Source organism: Myripristis murdjan, chromosome 18, assembly GCF_902150065.1.
Source record: "Myripristis murdjan chromosome 18, fMyrMur1.1, whole genome shotgun sequence".
Lineage (NCBI taxonomy): Eukaryota > Metazoa > Chordata > Actinopteri > Holocentriformes > Holocentridae > Myripristis > Myripristis murdjan.
This window is the reverse complement of record NC_043997.1, coordinates 25,436,743-25,457,753: the sequence shown is the minus strand read 5'-3', so window position 1 is coordinate 25,457,753 and position 21,011 is coordinate 25,436,743. Positions and strand designations below refer to the sequence as shown.

Sequence of the window (21,011 nt, the reverse complement as noted above, 5' to 3'; positions counted from 1 at the left end):
AAGTCCCTTCACATTTCATTCTCTATGTAAATGCAAGTGGTACGCGCGCAATGCCCGCGAAGCTAGAGCACCAAGTCAGCCCAAACCAGGAGGAGAGAAAAAAGAGACCTGTAATCTGACACCCCATTGCACGTGCTGCAATGATTGACAGCAATCTGCATCTGACCAATCAGTGGTCAGATGCACCGACACTGCTGCAGGTGAGGAGAGAGATGGCTTCTAAGAAGCATTTTGAATCTGGAGCAACTAGTAGGAAAAAAAATCAAAACAAGAGGAAGCTCATGCTTCACTTGAAGATGGGTATGTTGTTGAAATAAATGTAAAACTTTGTGACGCCGCACCTTAGCTGCTATTCATAATGAGATAGAAGAGAGACTACTGTAAGTCTGTGTCTAAAATGGGCCTGGAGGTGACATTTTCCAGCAGCCCTCTTACCATTTCGTGAATGTCTTGTTAATGCATTTGTCTGCATATGCATTCACCTCTGTGAAAAAGGAGTGGTAAACTGACCGGTTGGTTGTAGTATATTAGCTTAAGTTTATAGCCTATCAATCTATGCATCAATAGAAAATATCAATTTAAGGCTATTTGAATTGAATTTATTTAATTGATAACACACATGCTTGTTTAGTTCACTGACCTGCTTTCAGATATATATATATATGAACTGAGTCCTGAATCCATGGAGCCACTTCAAAAAAAAAAAAAAAAAAAGAAGGCTGGGTGCTTTTGGAGCCTGAAATGCTCTATTTCCTGAGTTTGTCCGGGCTGTACTGTGCAGATACTGCTGAGGGTTTGGGGGTGGGCGGCGAACGGGCTCTCCGCTTCCTTGGCATAGTGTGAGTCCTGTCAGTAGATATGGGACTAGCTACTGACTTCTCTGATTGTGACAGCCAGCTGGCAGCTAGCAATTACATAATCGACTGAGAAAGAACCTCCAGAAAGTTACTCTTTCTCTTTTGAATGGACTTTGAGGAAGTGCGAGGCCTTGGCCAGTTTTTCACACTTGGAAAATTGGAGGCGACAGACTCTACAGGACAGTGATGACCTGCTGTAGTTCTTTTGACCCTTAGAGATGCTTGGACCCCATATGAGGAAAAACTGCTTGTGTCATCTGCTTTTCACGGAGATAAGCAGTGTCTTGCAGCAAACACTTTCTCCTCTCTGAATGTGAGGGATGACGAGGGATGTTGATTGAACATCTCTCATTTTCGGATATCATTTTCCAGAGTAAGTTAAGCTCCCTGGTTTCCTTCAAGAACTGTGTGCAGGACAAGACTGTCCTCTAATTGAAGCTACAACCTGAGAGTCACCAACATTGGAGCTGTGAGACTTTCACACCAACAACAACAACAAAAGGATGGAAAACTTCACCCCTTCTCATTTGTTAGTAATTGTCCCATGGTGTATGTCTGTAAGTCAGTCGAAACTGGTTGATGTTGTAATACAATAAATTGTTTGGAATGTATTGTACTGGATGTGATGCGTCAGAAACTGTTTGTAGACCTGTTGATTTGCACAAGCTTTGCTGAACAAACGCTAAAGTCTATCTACACACACACACACACACACACGTAGATATAGATAGATATATATAGATAGATTTTTATTGTCATTGCACAATCATATACGTATAATAATGCAATGAAATTAGGGCTCAGTCCTTTCGGTGCAGGGGAGAATAGAATGCATCGTGCATCTTGCTAGTTGAATGGCCAAGTCCAGTAATAGATGGCTGCAGCCATGTCTCTGATATCAGAAAAAATTCAACAGTCACGGAAACACTTGTTGGATGTGCAAGCACAGTTCGTCATCCCGTGTTCGCCATGGACCTGGCGCTGGAAAATGCTGGGAGGCGGCGGCCCAAAGGGCTGTCCTTTCAGCCGTGTCAACGCACCGGCCCTGCAGCCTCGGCGTCCTCCGGAATGTCCTGGCAGCGACGAAAGTCCGGTGAAATTGGCATCCTTGGCATGAAATTGGCATCGCAATCCCAAGCTCAAAAGGTCCTGATAACTGTTGTTTCCTTTGCTTGTTTACGTTTCCTCCTGGACTTGTCACTGGGAAGAACTATCCGCGGAGACCCCGGTGTTCTAACGGCATCCTCCGGAATGTCCTGGTAGCGATGAAAGTCCGGCGAAATTAGTACCTCGCAGCACAATCCCAAGCTCAAAAGGTGCTGACGACTGTACGTGTACATTGCCCAACATAAGGTGGTGTTTTAAGCTAAAAACACAACCGTTCACACATACAAAAACATATAATACGGCACCGAGAGTGGAGAGCTGTAGCCGCTGCGTCTATGCGCGCTGCCAAAAGAGAATGTAGTGTTATATATAATATGTAGAGTATCTATCTATGTATATATCTATGTGTTTATCTATCTATCTATCTATCTATATTCATATATATACATATATGGATAGATAGATAAATAGATATATACATAGATAGATAGATATTTAGATATATAGATAGACAGATAGATAGCCTACACTATGAACAAAGTATTGGGCCACACCTCTTAATCAGCTAGCCATGCAGTCTGCCTTTACAGACATTAGTGAAAGAATGGCTCGTTCTAAAGAGCTCACTGAGTTCCAGCATGGTGCTGTAACAGGAATGTAACCGGATGCCACCGCTTCAACAAGTCAGCTGGAGAAGTTTCTTCAGCTGTAAGTGGTATTATTGCAAAGTGGAGGCATTTAGGAACCACAGCAATTGGTTGTCCCAATACTTCATATGTAGTGTATAAACAAAAGTATTGGGCCATCTCCACATTCCACCTCCAGGAGCTTTTCTGACCTCCCATTCTAAATCCATAGGCATTAATATGGAGTTGGTCCCCCTTTGCCGCTAGAACAGCCTCCACTCTTCTGGGAAGACTTTCTACATGATGTTGGAGTGTGTCTGTGGGAGTTTTTGCCTGTCCATCCAGAAGAGCATTTGTGAGCTCAGACACTGATGTTGGATGAGACGGCCCGGCTTGCAATCTCCATTCTAGTTCATCCCAAAGGTGTCGGATGGGGTTGAGGTCAGGGCTCTGTGCGGGCTGCTCAAGTTCTTCCACACCAAACTCACCCAATCATGCCTTTATGGAGCTGCTTTGCACACTGGGGACAGTCATGCTGGGACAGAAAAAGGCTTCTATATATATGTATATACTGTATATGCATGGGTTCTGTATGTTCTTTACTTTTAATATTTTATATCCATGCAGTTAATTGAACAAACCGATTCATCATGTGACTTCACATCTGTCCCAGTCGTGTGAACTTGATACTGTCTGTGTCTTAGGAACGTCATGAGATTTCTTCAAATCTGGCACAAACGTCCATTATGACTCAAGGATAAACTGATTACAATTTGGTAGACAAACGTCAAAGGTCAGGGTCAACGTGACCTCAGAAAGCACGTATTTGGCTGTAAGATTTTATCATTATTTTAAATAGTTTTCACAAATGTGTCAAAGGTCAGGATAAAGTCATGACATTTTACATCCAAACGGTCAAAGGTCAGCTTCACTGTGACATCACAATGTTCTGCAAAAGATTAACAACAAAAAGTACTTTTCTGGCCATTATTCAACGCCGAAACTCAGCATTTTCACTTCACTTTCTTTTCGCTGGGTGACAGCCAGGACAGGGGGGGCTTCCTGTTCCTCTGCTAGTCCACCACAAGCTCAGTGGTTTTGCTGATATTGAGCTTCAGGTGATTATTGCTGCACCATTGATGAAGCTCTCCCTCAGCCCTCTCTCTAAGTGAAGACAGCGTGTTTCTCACTGGAAACTGATCAGTGGAATCATACATGTCAATACAGTGACAAAAATACACTTCAATCATACCTATTATTAAAGTTCTCCAAAAATTCCTTCACTACAACAGGATATGAGTAAACAGCAACTGCATTTGTGTTCCCTTTTTTTCTGTGGCTGCAACATCCTCGTCGTATTCCTCATAAAAAGTGGGCTATATAGTGCCCCTAAAACATGTAATACAGGATGTGTGTGTGTGTGTGTGTGTGTGTGTGTGTGTGTGTGTGTGTGTGTGTGTGTGTGTGTGTGTGTGTGTGTGTGTGATTCAATTGGAAAAGTACAACTCCGTGCCATCTTACTCCGCCCAACCCCGGCGGATTCCTGTGGACCTTGACTATAAAACCTTCCGCGCGTGCGCAACGAGGCCAAAGCCGTGCAGTCGAGAAAGTAGAGCCGTTTCCGAAGTTCCGAGCGACGAGTCCCGCTGCCTCGACACTACAGAGCCGAGAGGACCATGGAGGAAACCCAAGGGAAGAAGAGGGGGCGTAAAAGTTTGACGCTGTTTGTTTTCGGCTGCCTCGCTGTGGCGGCGACCGCTGGGACAGGTGGGAAAAACTGTTATTATCTGTTTTACTGTTGGACGTGTTGTTTTGGACAGACATATTCAACTGGAGAGACACACACACACACAGAGAGAGAGAGAGAGAGAGAGAGAGAGAGAGAGAGAGTGTGTGTGTGTGTGTGTGTGTGAGGGGGGTTTTCCCGTTAGTGGTGACGTCACAACGCCAGTGGGAAAGCATTGTTGGTTCGTAAAACATTCCCAAATATTGCCAAATGGACGATAAAAACCAAACACACGTGTACACACACACACACACACACACGAAGTTATTTAAACGAAAACGTGACAAAAAGTAACAAGAGAGTACGAGAGTAACAAAAATGACTGTTTTATGTAGCTCTATTTGTTTGGGAAATACTCTGCATTTAACACGCTGCTTATTATAAAGTCTAAGAGAAGAACTCAAAATTTAAGTTTATTAAGGGATACATTATTTATGAAAGTATTAGTACCACATCCTAATTTGAGATGTAAAGACTAACAAAAATCACAGTCTATCTGTCTATAATGTTCTGTGTAGTTCCATACATTAGGGAAATGTTCATTAGACATGCTAATTATTGAATATACTTCAGGATATATAATCCAAGAGAAGATCTCAAAATATGAGTTTATCCAAGGATGCATTTACTGATATTGTTAAATACATGGCCCCCTCATATGTTACATTTTCTATAAATATGATTAGATAAAATGTGTGTATTTTTGTGTGTGTTGTTGTCTGTCCAAAAGATGCCTCGGACAGAGTTTCATTCTGCTTGGGCTTGTTGCCAAATGTGTATGACAGTTATTGGTGAGACTCAACATGAATTTCTGAGAGCTGGATTTCTAATTAAAACTGACAAGTACAGTAAGTCTGCATTTACAGGAAATGGCTTTGGTGACAACGACTTAACAATTTCACAATACCTAGTCTACACACACACACACACACACACACAACTTTTTCCCCTTACTGTGTTATTCCATTGTTTAAATTGTTCATATGTTCATATTTCTATTTTCTCCGTTGTTTAAATGTTCATATCACTATTTTTCTCCTTTGTTTAAATTGTTCATATTTCTACTTTCCTCTGTTGTTTAAATTGTTCAAATTTCTATTTTTTATATCCCTTGTTTATATTGTGTATATTGCTTGTTGCTATTTATTGTCTGTTTTTACTGTAAATTATGCTTCGTATTTTTGCTATCCACTTTGCTGCTATAATGCTGGAAATTTCCCCATTGTGGGACTAATAAAGGAATATCTTATCCCTTATCTTACACACACACACACACACAAAAGTTGCATCTAAGCAAGAACTGTAGTACAAGAGATAGTACCCAATATTGTGAAGTGGTTATGTGGTGTGATTTATCCCTATGACAAAAGACAGAAAACAGGAAGCTGAATCAGACTATGCAGAACTACCTTCAATTTGAGCAAAAACAAAGTAATTTTGGCCAAGAAATTATTGGAAGACACAGATTTTCCTCAGGCTGTCCTTGGTTATCTGAGTGTATGTTGTTTTTGAAGATGTATATTGCTCTAGGCTGTGAATGTTTTTGGTGAAAAACAAAGGAAGTTCTCTGTGCTTTGTATTGATCCCCGTAGTGAAATTCCCTGTCGGGGCTTGTTCAAAGCGGTCCAAATGTTTGCCAGCGGTATGCTGAACCTGCGTCGCTCGTTCAAGGACAGTTTGTAGATTGGACAGCGTTACCAACACTGTTTGGAGCAGAGCAGAGCTGCTCAGGAGGCAGAAATCTTCCCAATGTTTGAGAACCATATTTTTTCAGTATGTAGGAATAAATAACAACGTGGAACAATAAAGTAAAAACTCTGCTCAAAATATATATAAAGGAAAGTGACTTTTTACTCATTCATGATCGTGGCAAGCTAACCTAATCCCTTTTCACACTTGCATTCCTTAGCCATAGTCCGACCTAAGGCCTGGGCTAACTGTAGTCCAGGGCTTAGGTTAACCTGGATTCACACTTGTAGTTGTTAATCTAGATCTTACAGTTAACCCTGGGTTAAGGATTCACACTTATTACCTTTTGGGAATATCCCCCCCAAAATCAGGGCTAACCCTTACCTGGTCTAGAGTGGGGTTTATAAGCCCTGGAAATATCTGTTCTCCCAGGGATAATGGGGGTCATAGCCCAGTGTTGAGTGTAGTGTGAAAGCAGGCTTTTTCATTTAATAGTATTGGCTCTTCTTGCCTCGGCTCTGCTTGCTTTCTCATAGGCAAAATAGTTTTTAACACCTTAGAGTTTGGAGAGGGAATTTGATTTTTTCTAACGGATCACTGGAGACCTGCCTTCATGCTGCTGAAAATGTATCACGTTGACGGTCTGCAGCTTGGTTTCTGTCTTCTGTCTTTACCCACTTTAGACCAAGTCTTACCACCACGAAATGTGTCGCTGTCCTGGATTACAGACTTCCGTCCGAATATATCATGGATACCACCAGAGAATTTCCGGGAAGGCTGTCGATATCGTTGGTATTCAAAACATCTGGTGGGTAAAACTACCTGCATTGTTGAGAATATGATATGCTGCTCACCAGCTGAGCATACATGTTAGTTTGAAGACTACTTTTATCTTTTTAAATCCAAGTCAGTCCACTTTCAGTCACATATTTACCAAAGAGAGTAAAATGTCTCTATTTTAGTGGAAAGTTAAAGTAGGATGAAATTATTTTGGTTTCTGTGTTCCCATTAGGGCCGAGATGAACCAACTTCAAGTCTGTTTTTGGATGCCAAGTGTTTCCAATGGACGACAGAGAAAGGAGTTTTGGATTTTTCAGTTCAAACTTTGTGTAATGGGACGATGAGTGAACCTGCTGAGCTCCATATCACCTATCCAAGTATGTAATTTCGATTGCCTGACTGATATATCGGTCGGCCGGTATTACTGATCAGTATTAGCCCACAGATATACACTCCTGATCAAAATTTTAAGACCAGTTGAGAAATTGCAAGAATTTACATTTTGCACTGTTGAATCTTAAGGTTCTAAGTAGAGCTCCAGAATGCAAAAAGAAGAAATGGGAGTGAGACAAAAAAAAATTTGAGTAAGCAATTTATTGCAAACAACCATTAAACTGAAATAGGCTGTTCATTAGCTGATCTAAAGTTTAAGACCATGGGCCCTATCTTGTGCCACCTGCTATCCGCTGCCACGACCCGCTACCCGCAAATTGCGGATTTAGGAACTTCCGCTATACCTAAACGGTATCTTGCGCCACCCACTACCCGCTATCCGTTATGCCGACTCCGTCATTTGCGCCTTGAGGTGTGTCCGTGGGCGTGTTTCATGCGCTATCCCTAAAGTTGCTATCTTGCGCTATCCCTAAAGTTTGGGCTGTTACGAGAGCGCGCCCAGGCGGCTTCAATGCGCGCCCCGACGGAGCCTCGCCACGCACTCAGTCGGACTGATACCGGGACGCCGCCGGAATGGACTGAGTATATTACTCATATAGACTGTTTAGAGGAAAGACTGTTTTAATTGGACACTTACGCCAGCACGTTTTATTGTTTTATCATAAGCCAGCAGCTGTGTTATATTTTTATTTTTAATATTTTATTTGCCCAATCTACCTTGTCAATAAATTAGTTTACACATAGTTCCACCTCTGCCTCTTGTGTGTGTGTGGTGTGGCCGGGGATTTTACTCAATCAGTACAACCTTGTGACACGTCCACTTGGACACATGTGGCTCCACCTCCCGAATTAACTCGCCTATAATATAATATATCATATGTATATATATAAAGCCAACTTGCTTTAGCCTCAGTAGAAGCCCTGAGAAAATCTACCTCTCCATTGCGGGTTTAGGATTTAGGATTTAGGATAGCGCAGCCTGCCCTTAAAGGCAATGGCACCTGGCACACTGATTGGTTTAACTGGCGTAACGCCCAAAACACGCCTATGCATAATATAGCGGGTAGCGCAGGTGTTTTGCGGATAGCGGGAGGTGCACAAGATAGCAACTTTTACGGGGGAACGCCTCTTCCTAAATCCTAAATCCGCAAATAGTGGGTTTAGGGAGTCTGGCGCAAGATAGGGCCCCATATCTCAAAAAAACAAACAAACAAAAAAAACCCCTAAAATAGAAATAAAATATTCAAAAAAGGACTTAGTAATGAGTAGCTACGCCATTCTTGTTAATCACCTCAAAAATTCGTTTCGGCATGGTTGATGCTAGTGTTTCCAGGAGGCTAGTGGGAATGTTGCTCCAAGTGGTGAAGATGGCTTCACGGAGGGTATCCACTGTCTGGAACTGGTGTCCATTTTTTAAAAAAGATCTTAAAATTGATTCTGAAGCGCACAGGAAGCCAGCAGAGACTTTAGAATTGGTGTAATGTGTGCTCTTTTTGTCCTCATCAGCAATCGTGCGGCTGAGTTTTGTAATACTTTTTAATTGAGAAATATTTTTCTTTGGAAGACCAGAAAGTAGAGCATTACAGAAGTCAATTCTGCAGGCAGTAAAAGCGTGTATCAGTGTCTCTGTGCTGGCTCAAGAGAGAAACAGTCGGCCTCAGGTGACGTTCTTAAGGTGGTAAAATGCATTTCTGGTTATATGTCTGATATGTGGTTCAAAACAGAGATCCAAATCAAAAATAACTCCAAGGTTTTTCACTTGCTTACACGGTTTTAATGCCAGTCTGCAGTTTTGTATTGAGTTTCTCTCTCTAAGCTTTCTGCCATCCATGACTTGATATCTACAGTTAAAAAGAGCATCAATTGGCTCTGGGTCGTCAGGAGACACGGTGACATAGAGCTGTGTATCATCAGCATAACTATGGAAATTTATGCCATGCCTCCTGATGACATTACCGAGTGGCAGTATGTAAAGACTAAAAAGTGCTGGACCTACATTCCACATTCCATTTTATAGCTTTTGGAAGAATATTCAACAATGGTTACATAGAACTCTCTGTTGGTAAGATAGGATTTAAACCAGTGAAAAACAGTACCAGAGAGGCCGACCACATTGTGAAGTCTATCTAAGAGAATGGATTGGTCTGCTGTGTCAAAGTAAGGTCGAGTAGTGCTAATACAGACCGTTTTTTCTGGTCCATATTTGATCTGAGATCGTTAACAACCTTGACCAGTGCTGTCTCCGTGCTGTGATAGGTCTGAAAGCCAGATTGATATTGTTCAAAAATATTATGCGAGTTCATAAAATCATTTAACTGATTAAAAACAAGCTTCTCTAAAATTTTGCTTAGAAAAGGCAGACTGGACACTGGTCTTTAGTTGCTAAGAAGTGAGGCATCTAAATTATTTCTCTTCAGAAGACGTTTAACCAGAGCGGTCTTAAAAGCAGTAGGGAAAACACCTATCTGAAGAGAATAGTTTACAATATTAAAGGCCACATGGCCTGAAAAATGAAATTTTCGTAGTTTTTGCGTGATAGGGAAGGTCTTGGGGCCACATAAATACTGTCCTATGAATTTCGCCTATGATAAATGGAGAAGTGCACACAGCCTGTTTTTTGAAATTGTCCCTGTAAAACGAGTGGATTTGCACTTCCTGGAATTTCTTGACGTCAGTATGTTTTCTGACGTCAGTGACTCCACCGGCAGCCCGCCTTCTCTCCCCAGGCAACCAACTCTCAAGCCAGCAAACTCAGCCAATTTGTTTACGCTCCTCGGGCTACAAGCTACCAAGCTAATGAGCCCAGCCAATTAGCTTCAACTCCCCGACCAACAAGCTACCAAGTAGGGCTGAACGATTTGGGAAAATAATCTAATTGCGATTTTTTCCCCCAATATTGCGATTGCGATTTAATATGCTATTTTTTATTTTATCCTCTTTTTTTCCCCCAAAAAATCGTAATGATTGATTTAAATTTGACCAACACAATATTAGATACATTTTGTATACAATGTTCTTTCCCATAGGCTGAGCCAATTTGTTAGAATTAAATTAAAACATGTATGACTTGAAATAAATGACATTTTTATTTCACTGCTCATTACAGAATACAGAAACATAAGAACAACAAATCTGTGGTTTTGCCACTGTGCATTTAAGTAATTTAAACAAAGTCACTGTAAGAAAAAGGTAGTGTAAAAAGTAAAAACACAAGGCATGCACTTTTTAAACTGTGTGCAAAATTTACAGTCTTAAGAAAAAAAAAAAATAAAATTATATGTATCTTAAACATTCACTCTCGCTGATCCCTGGAGGGGCCGCTGCATCCATGTGCGTCGTCCGTGGTTCGGGATCGGAGTCGGGCTCAAGTACGTATGGTTGTGTAACATCACGCTCGGCGGTAGCCATGACAATCTTACATAAGATGATAATTCGCTTTTGACAAGTTTTCAAATAGTTACTGTATCTCCTTAGCTCCGTTTTTCTCTCGCTGTATTGTTTACATCCCAGAATGCATTGCGCAGTGACGTTGGTTGATTGGGCCGACCATATGTCATTCAGAAAACAGTCAGCCAATCAGTGGAGAGGGGCTGATTCTCTCTTCTGATTGGCTAAACGAACTGTGCTGCCAGAGCTCCGGGAGAAAGGCAAGAGAAAGGAGCTGCAAAACTATATTTATCAGACCACAGGTACTCAAAACCACAAATACATCATGCTAGGGATAGGGATGCTAACCGGTGGCCGTTTGACCGGTTGTTGACCGTTTGAACTTTAACGGAATAATCTTGTTGGTTAAAAACCCTTTAAGCCCGAACTAGAATGCCTGTAGAGAGAGGGTCTCCTTACGCCGGCATTGCTGTGAAAAAACAGAACCGTTGGGGTGAACGGAGTTGTCGCCACTCTCTCTCTACAGGCACTCTAGTCCGAACGTGTCGTCGCCGACACAAATGCGCATGTCAGATTGTAAATACCGTAACTACCGTAAGGTTTTATCGATCGAAAAATTCCAACTGTTCCTGAGGGCGGAGAAGTTGCTCTTGCGCTTACATACAGTTTAATACGGTAAACATGGCGACGGGACGCTCTGCCGGGTTTCGATGACGTCATTACGCACAGAGCTCAGCTCGGTAGAGACAGACCAGAGAAACCATAGATATCGATAATAATTATATTATAGTATATTATACATGGGGCCTTTAAGAACTTCTTCTAATTGGGCAACAGCTCTGCTAAGCATTTCAGCATCAACCAGGACAAACTTCTCTAGTGTTTCCTCACATAGAAACAAATGTTCTGGGTTAATAAAGTTCCTAGATTGGGATTGACATAAATTTGCCGTAATTTTTTCTATTTTACTGCTGAAGTGGACTGCAAATTCATCACACTTGGAACTGGTTGACATACTACTAGCCTGGTTAAAAACAGGGTTAATTAAACGATCTTTTTTTTTTATTATTATAGAAATGTGAGCGAAAGTTGTTTAGACCTCATGTGATCTGGATTAATATTTTGGATTGTGCATTTGTTTATGTGTGTGTTTGTGTGTCTGTGTCACCATTCTTTTCTCTAGACCTGGTGAAGAATGTTCAGTGTGTAATCCACGCCACCAGTCTAACTAACTGCTCCTGGCAACCAGCCACTCCTGTTCCAGACCTCCAGTTTTACTACTGGTCAGTTTGTTCAACACTTCCTGTTCACATTACAACAGGAAATGGTGGTGTGTGTGTGAGTGTGTGTGTGAGTGTGTGTGTGTGTGTGTGTGTGTGTGTGTGTGTGTGTGTGTGTGTGTGTGTGTGTGAGTGTGAGTGTGTGTGTGTTGGGGGAGGCATCTTTGGAGGTCAAATGTTATGAGAAGACTCTTCAAATATGTAGCTCACAGGCATAAATGATCTCAGATACTCAGAGTTGGTACACAGTTTATTTACATGATGTGCTCTGTGTTTAGTCATCTGTATTTCAGCATTTTTCAGACACTGCCATTGGGTCCACTAGACCAAAAAAATCACAAGAAAATTAGCAAAGAAATTAGGAAAAAACAGGACATAAACCTTTCTGCAGGTCAGAAAGGTTTATGTCATCGTAAAATGGTGGGAAAACTCTATTCCTGCAAATAAAAATATGGGTATAATAAGGTGAGATGCGTATGCCCTGCACTAAATCTCTTCTTTCTCTCTCAGGTTAATGAAACAGGGTGGAAAGGCTTGTGAACCTGATTACCATTTGGAAATGTGCTCTACCTATGTGTACAAAGACGGTGTGAAGACAGGCTGCCATGTGCCCAGTGATGACAACACTGTAGACATGTACCTCCTGTTCAACGGAACGATAAATGGCACAGTTGTCAAAAATGTCTTTACTATTAGCATGATCAACAACGGTGAGTATACAGCAAAGGATTTGCCCAAAGATACAGCAAAGGTTTACGAATAGTTTTATCTTAGTCACTGAGACCTGACCAACAGAACAGAAACCTTGTGTTGCAATACACATTTCCTCATTTTTTCTAGGAAACAAGAACAACAACTTCTTTTTTTTGCTTTTTGTCAGAAATTTGTGTGTGTGTGTGTGTGTGTGTGTGTGTGTGTGTGTGTGTGTGTGTGTGTGTGTTTGTGTGTGTTAGACATGTTTTCACTGCTGTCGGATGAAAACCTGTAAATCCAAAATGTTGACTTCTCAGGAATAAGGTGCCTCAGGTGCCCGGCCATTGTGCATTTGAAAGTTTTTAATTTTGATTTTTGGTTTTGCAGTGGTTTCATTAGCACCAGTGGTTACCGCATGGAAACAGGATCCCTCAGTTTTAACACCTGAAAGTCCCCCTTCAGCCATTTATTACTTACTTACTTATCCTCTTCGTCCCATTTGGGGCATAAGGCTGCAATTATCCGCTGCCACTGGACCCTGTACGGCCATTTATTAAGCCCCTAAAAATAATCTGTTCATGACTATTATATACAGTACAGGCCAAAAGTTTGGACACACCTTCTCATTCAATGCGTTTTCTTTATTTTCATGACTATTTACATTGTAGATGCTCACTGAAGGAATCAAAACTATGAATGAACACGTGGAGTTATGTACTTAACAAAAAAAGGTGAAATAACTGAAAACATGTTTTATATTCTAGTTTCTTCAAAATAGCCACCCTTTGCTCTGATTACTGCTTTGCACACTCTTGGCATTCTCTTGATGAGCTTCAAGAGGTAGTCACCTGAAATGGTTTTCACTTCACAGGTGTGCCTTATCAGGGTTAATTAGTGGAATTTCTTGCTTTATCAATGGGGTTGCGACCATCAGTTGTGTTGTGCAGAAGTCAGGTTACTACACAGCCAACAGCCCTATTGGACAACTGTTAAAATTCATATTATGGCAAGAACCAATCAGCTAACTAAAGAAAAACGAGTGGCCATCATTACTTCAAGAAATGAAGGTCAGTCAGTCCGGAAAATTGCAAAAACTTTAAATGTGTCCCCGAGTGGAGTCGCAAAAACCATCAAGCGCTACAACAAAACTGGCACACATGAGGACCGACCCAGGAAAGGAAGACCAAGAGTCACCTCTGCTTCTGAGGACAAGTTCATCCGAGTCACCAGCCTCAGAAATCGCAAGTTAACAGCTCAGATCAGAGACCAGATAAATGCCACACAGAGTTCTAGCAGCAGACCCATCTCTAGAACAACTGTTAAGAGGAGCCTGCGCCAATCAGGCCTTCATGGTCAAATAGCTGCTAGGAAACCACTGCTAAGGAGAGGCAACAAGCAGAAGAGATTTGTTTGGGCCAAGCAACACAAGGAATGGACATTAGACCAGTGGAAATCTGTGCTTTGGTCTGATGAGTCCAAATTTGAGATCTTTGGTTCCAACTGCCGTGTCTTTGTGAGATGCAGAAAAGGTGAGCAGATGGATTCCACATGCCTGGTTCCCACTGTGAAGCATGGAGGAGGAGGTGTGATGGTGTGGGGGTGTTTTGCTGGTGACACTGTTGGGGATTTATTCAAAATTGAAGGCACACTGAACCAGCATGGCTACCACAGCATCCTGCAGCGACATGCCATCCCATCCGGTTTGCGTTTAGTTGGACCATCATTTATTTTTCAACAGGACAATGAGCCCAAACACACCTCCAGGCTGTGTAAGGGCTATTTGACCAAGAAGGAGAGTGATGGAGTGCTGCGGCAGATGACCTGGCCTCCACAGTCACCGGACCTGAACCCAATCGAGATGGTTTGGGGTGAGCTGGACCGCAGAGTGAAGGCAAAGGGGCCAACAAGTGCTAAACACCTCTGGGAACTCCTTCAAGACTGTTGGAAAACCATTTCAGGTGACTACCTCTTGAAGCTCATCGAGAGAATGCCAAGAGTGTGCAAAGCAGTAATCAGAGCAAAGGGTGGCTATTTTGAAGAAACTAGAATATAAAACATGTTTTCAGTTATTTCACCTTTTTTTGTTAAGTACATAACTCCACATGTGTTCATTCATAGTTTTGATGCCTTCAGTTAGAATCTACAATGTAAATAGTCATGAAAATAAAGAAAACGCATTGAATGAGAAGGTGTGTCCAAACTTTTGGCCTGTACTGTATTTACACGTTTTTTCCTTGAAAAAACATCCCTTACATGTAACTCTCAACCTTGCTCTCATTGAAAATGCACAGATCTAGGGACATAAATATAGGAAAAACATTGGGAAAAACTTAATAGTAAGCCCACAGATCTGTGAAATTAATTCTTGAGCAGACAGGTTTGCAACCTGTTTTTTTGTAGATGAAGACACTATTGAGATATTTTTATGAACAGCACAATTCTTGTGTAAACAGTGTCTGCTTGTCACTATTGGCACCATTACAGTAGTTCTTAAAAAAGTCACATCCCGCACATACATATCCCTTAAATTGCTCCAATTAAGGGGTCTTCATTTACATGAAATGAAGGGGTTCCAAGTTCAAACTAAAAGCTTGTGTGCTGTCAGGGAAAAGGACATGTTAAGGGTTTTGTATTTCATAGTGCAGTGTCATCAACAAATTGACAAGCAGATAGTCCTTCAACTGACATGTTGTGACTGTAATTTCTCTCTCCAGTTAAGCCCCCCGCTCTTAATTGGACAGCTATTAAAAAAGGGGGTGAATTCAAGATCACATGGGATCCTGTTGACATCAAGAGCATACGTCACTGGTGCTACAATCTGAGTTACACTGAGTGTGGTGAGAAGGTAACACCAACCCTTTGTTTCCCTGTAGTCAAGCAGTAACTTGCTCAGTTCATTCATCTTTAATAAGAATTTGGTCATATTTCAGTGATGGTCATTTTGCCTGCCAAAGTGTTCCCAATGTGCCTTTATTTTTTCACAGAAAAATAAGACAGGTGGTGATTCAATAACACTGAAAGTTGTCCCAAAATGCCGATACACCATGACTATGAAAGCAGTCAAGGGAAAATGTGAAGACAAGGGCACAGCAGAGAGTGAAGAAAGTGATGAGAAGATCTTTGGTATGGCTATGGTCTCTCCATTCTTCTCTTTAGCTTTTGTCTTTTATTCCAAAATGAGATGTCCACCAATTTAAACACTGACACTTTTCCTTACCGTGTGATTATTGACATGGACATGAGTCACATTACAACTGATGCTCTGAGCCACTTTTGCTTCTGATATTGTAGGGAGGAGGGGAAATAAGTCCCCTTTTTGTTTTGTTGTTTATTCGAATTAGTCCAGTGCATCTTTACATAGCAGCATTTAGCTGGTTTAGACAAGCTCATGAAGCTGATGTTCTGTATGTAGAGATTGTAGCCTATGTATGTCCATGTAGGGAATTGAGCCTAACCTTCACTGTGGCTGGAATTATTTGAATTATGAAATGTTGTTGATGATGTTCTGTGTGCATGCAGAGGCGGAGATGAATCCTGCCTTATTTGCCATCATTTTGATCCCGGTGATGTTCTCCATCTTGGCAGTCGTGGCCCTTGTATGTTTCAGGAAGTATGTGGCACCTTTTGATAATGCCTCTCTCTTCCTACTTGGCTTTTAATGGTTTTTGTATCTCCCTCTGAAAAAATGTATTTTTTTTCTCCAAACAGGCACAAACCAAAGCTGTTCCCAAAAATACCAAAAGTACCTCCTAACTTCATGGACATTTTAGACAACAACAATGAGAGGGTGAGAGTTGCTGCACACGTTTGCACTGAGTCATTGAACACCCAGGGGCTATTAAAGGTGCAGTCAGTAATTCCAGAGAAAGAATGTTGATAACAGCCAGGCTCAAACAAAGAGTGTTGTTATGTTGGACAGTGTGGGACATGTTTCCACTGCTGAGAGGTCATCTAAATTTTGACATAAAACGTGCACTATTACTTTTATCCGTAAAAGGGATAAAAATGATTCACATCCTGCATAACGCAAGTGAATGCTGACTGACTTTGAGTTGATTGACTTGTACCAACACTTGATTTTTTGTCAGAGATATTTACTGAATTCGTTAACTTCACATATCAGTGATCTTTCTCCAGAATTACTGACTTCATCTTTATCAAAGCGGTAACTGTCTCTACCACTGTCACTTCTGTGGCTGCTGCTGCTCCTGTTCCCGCTACTGCCACAGCTAGCCTGCTGCTGCTGCCACAGATATCATGATTAATGTTATTCGTATTGATTTGTGTTTGAACAGAATAGAAATGCAATGTCTGTACCAAATGTGGGTTTGACATGGTTTCGTCTTGTATGGTTTTTCTCTGTCTCAGAGCACTAACCCGAGTGTCCTGTCGAAGAAGGAAGAGGAGTGTGATATTGCCCTGGTGATAGAGGACCAGCCTGCCAGCCCCGAGTCCTGATTCACCTATCTGTCCAACAGAAAACAGGCCAACACTGCGTCACTCTTCATCCCCTCCCTCAGTGCTCGCCAGCGGGTGAACACCAACCTGGATAGGCAACATCGGCAAAATTAGCACTGATGGGTTTTTTATGTTCACTTCTCTGTGTTTATGTTGGTAAATTCAGTCAGTTTTTAGATTATTGTGGAAACTCACTCAGAGTCATATCAGCTCTATGAGTGGACGTACTCTTATCATTCCACTTTGGTCTGCACAAGTGCAAAAAATGGTCATAGTATAACACTGGTAATATTTGCTGTGTAATATTGTGAAGCCCAGCACCCTTGCTGTGTATTGTAAGAAATGCCATGAAATTTGCTGAAGGTAGTTAACCTACTTAACCAAGTTCACACTTGCTTGATAATATGGGCCTACAGTACAGGCTAAAATATAGACCGCTGAACAACACATGCTTTTAGGACATTTAATTTCAAAAGCATAAGCACTACTATGGAGTTGTTGCTCCCTTTGCTGCTACAACAGCCTCTGCTCTTCTTTCCACTGCATTTTGGAGCATCTTCATGGTTCCCTCGCCAAACTGTTCAGTTCTCTAGAAATTCACTGTCCCCAGTAGCATTAATTAACAGCCCTTCTCTGGAATCAAGGGCCCGAGCCCATCCCATTAGCCTGTGTAGCCTGTTTATAAATTAGCCTGTTTCTGTGTAAATGTGAGTGTGATGTTGAGGTGGAGTTTGTGTTTTGGGGCAACATGTACACCACCGTCTTGCTGCTTTTGTCTTTCCACTGTCTAGCAAAGGACCTGTGACCCTCCCAAGACTGTTACGTGAATGATGAAAAAGACTGTGTCTTTTAATAATTCATTTTATTATAAGAACAGCGAGCCAGCGACTCAGGCCCCAACTGCTGAATGTACCCCGGTTACTGATAGTCATTAGTGGGGCTGGAGAACCTACAGAAAGGACTGCTGTGATCAGTAGGCACCCTGTCTAACAATCAGAAACCTGTCCTTCATGAACTGGGCCTTTTTGGGGCAGAAGGCCAGTGAGCTAAATTTCCCATTTTACTTTATATGACTGTATATTTTTATGCTTCTGTTGAGGGCAGTAACACAAGGTAGTAACACAAGGTACATCAAAGGGAATCATGAGCACCGAAACACTGAGATCAAGATAGATCACAATAGTAATACAGCTACTAATAATATAAAAAACAGCCGATAATGTAGAAAAACTACATTTAATAAATACGACAAAGTAAGCAGTGTACTAAACTCAATCCCTAAGATTAGATAAAGGGTCTAGTAAACAGAAGAATGACAGTAAATCCATCTCTGTTCACTGATAAACCATGGCAGCAACACAAAAGGAATACATTCCAGCCAGTGTTTACATCACAGCGCGCATACAGGAAGTCAGACATGTACATAATGTATTTTTCTCAGTTACTCATTTAATCAGTCATTTACACATGCAGTGTATACTGTAGTAACACTTTTTATCTTGGTGGACAGTGATTCAACTTCTTACACTTTACACCCTCTTATTAAATCAAGGTTCAGTTGTTTCCTGATGGCACTTGAGCGCTACATACATCGCAGCGTTTCTCAAGATGCATCAAATGAAAAGCTTCACCAGTTCTCTGTGAATATCTGCTGTTGAAGATACAGAATGTTTTGATGGCATCTCCAGTTTTCAAGTTTACATATCAGCTTGGCTCCAAAGGACTGAAAAGCATGTAGCTACAGAAGGTATGGCTGTCATTTTCCTCTCATGATAGTTTGTGGGTTGAAATGAATGTTTGATCATGACTTATGTGAAGGAGTAGCCTGTTACAATTGCTGTGTATTACTTAATTTTGTTGTTTTTTTATTCCAATGTGGGTGCTACGCTGTTATTCTGAAGCCGGCACAGTTGCCAGAGAAAAATGCTAATGTTTTACAAATCTGCAAAGCAAAGATACGCTGAAATGTCATGGTTTCAAGTTTTGTGAGAGACGTTGCCTCTGTACAGGGTATTTTTGGTTCAGAAACAATAGCATTTGAATGAATGTGTTGGTTTGCACAAATGTAAAATAGCAACACTTGATTCTGGCAGATGGGTTGCAGCCGACACCCCAACAGTCTGGAAAATGACCCAGCATTTGCCTGAAAGCCAGTGTTAAGAGCAAGTTAAGAAGCTGCATATAACAAACTGGCCAAACGGTTACATCAGTGATTGCATCACCAAAATATCTTGTTGGCCTCTTTACCTATGCAATTCTGTCCTGTTGCACAATCATTAAATACAAAAAAATAAAACACTGTGGACCTTCGACTGGCCATCTCATTTACTTACTTGACAGCTTAGATGGAGCTCAGTAAAGCTTGATTTAACTTCAGACATATGGGAAGTAAGTCCAAGTCAGCAACTACACTTTAGGAACAAGCCCCCCCCCCCCCCCTCCCCCCCCCCCCCCCCCCCCCACAAAAAAATACACAAAATGGTGTATATTATGCTGCTGAGAAATGCCCCCACCCCTGTTTACCCAAACCTAACCCTGAGGAAAACCCAGCCTAAACTTTGCCAAATATATGGAGGGGACATTGTTCAGACTGTTGGCGTTTCAGAATAATGGGTGTTTGTTTTCAGGATACCAGGTCGTCGAGCAGGTCCTCTGGTCCTGGCACATTTTCAGAGAATTGGGATTTCAGAATAATGGGCCACTGGACAATGGGCAGGTCCCTTGGTGATGCTCCTATCAAAACAATGTTTGCAGCACAAGTGAATAACCACTATCTTAATAGGAAAGTGATTGTCTTGCCACTGTACAAACATTAAATGATAAAGTGACACATTAAACACATACTTGAGACTATCAGTGTTTAGTTTGGGAAAGAAACACTGCAGAATAAACGCTGTGGTGGAAACTAGATTTATCAGCTTTGATTTCTAATTTCCAAATTACTGGACAGATTTGATCCAACTCTAAGAGACAGAAGTGTTTGCATATGACTCTGCAGTATGTTTTAATAAATCATCACCAAGGTTTTGCCTTCTTCAGTGTGTGTCTGAGGCCATGAAACAAACATGTATGAAACATTCATGAAACTTTTAATACTGAAGGAACTTGAACTCTTTGAATTGAGTCCAATGCCTGCTGACTAAAGGATAAACAACTTAATTGTGTCTGAGAGAATATGAAAACACATTGTAAAGTTTGGTTTTGTTCTAAGATAACACAAGGTGTGTTTTTTCATGTTTCTCCATCCTTTTCTTTATTCTCTTCAAACCTGCTGGCACCTTGTCACAGCTGTCCTTGCATAGAATTGAGGTTTTAGGTTGAATTCACTTCAGAAGAAAGCAAGGGAAAACAATACAAAAATGCACAATGAAGTTTTTCTCAAAACAGTTTGACCTTTGATTTTGAAAGTTTCTGTGTCTGGCACTGAATGAAAATACATTAAACCGTGTCACATATGAAGTACAAACCTCTCAGCAGAGAATACACTTCTACCTCCTTGTTTTAGTTTGTTCATGCTTCTGCTCAGTCATCATCAGACATCACTGTGGGTACCGTGTGAGGCCATGACCTGTAATGTCTTCAGGGTACCAGAGAAAGTCCACATAGTGAGATATCCCACCTCCAGGAGTATGTGAAGTCACGTCCAAGGGGTGACACAGAGCGCTAAAACTGGACTAACCAATCAAATGAGCAGCTGTCAGTGGGCCTTCAACGGAAAGTCAGCCCCCTCAATTACATTTACATTTTTTGTGTGCAGTGGGTAGAATGACTAGACGGTGGTTAAGAAGACACAATTTCTATGTCCTTAAATGAACAAAATGTGGAACTATTTAGGCCAAAAAAAAAAAAAAAAAAAAAAATCTCCCTGTGATTATGCAGCCTACACCACATAACCTCAATGCCAGGAATTTTCCGCAGTAGTCATAATTTAACATCAATTACAAGTCAGCATATG

The 21,011-nt window shown here is 41.3% G+C and overlaps 1 protein-coding gene across 1 annotated transcript; it reads left to right on the top strand.

The window, feature by feature from the left end:
* The first annotated feature begins 4,126 nt into the window (after positions 1-4,126).
* LOC115376118 (uncharacterized) lies at positions 4,127-19,491 on the top strand. Its single transcript, XM_030075582.1, has 10 exons — positions 4,127-4,357; positions 6,749-6,873; positions 7,078-7,222; positions 11,809-11,908; positions 12,416-12,615; positions 15,313-15,443; positions 15,583-15,721; positions 16,118-16,208; positions 16,307-16,385; positions 16,967-19,491. Exons 1-10 carry the CDS (start codon positions 4,267-4,269, stop codon positions 17,054-17,056), a joined length of 1,191 nt encoding a protein of 396 aa, XP_029931442.1. The 5' UTR covers positions 4,127-4,266; the 3' UTR covers positions 17,057-19,491.
* Positions 19,492-21,011: the final 1,520 nt, after the last annotated feature.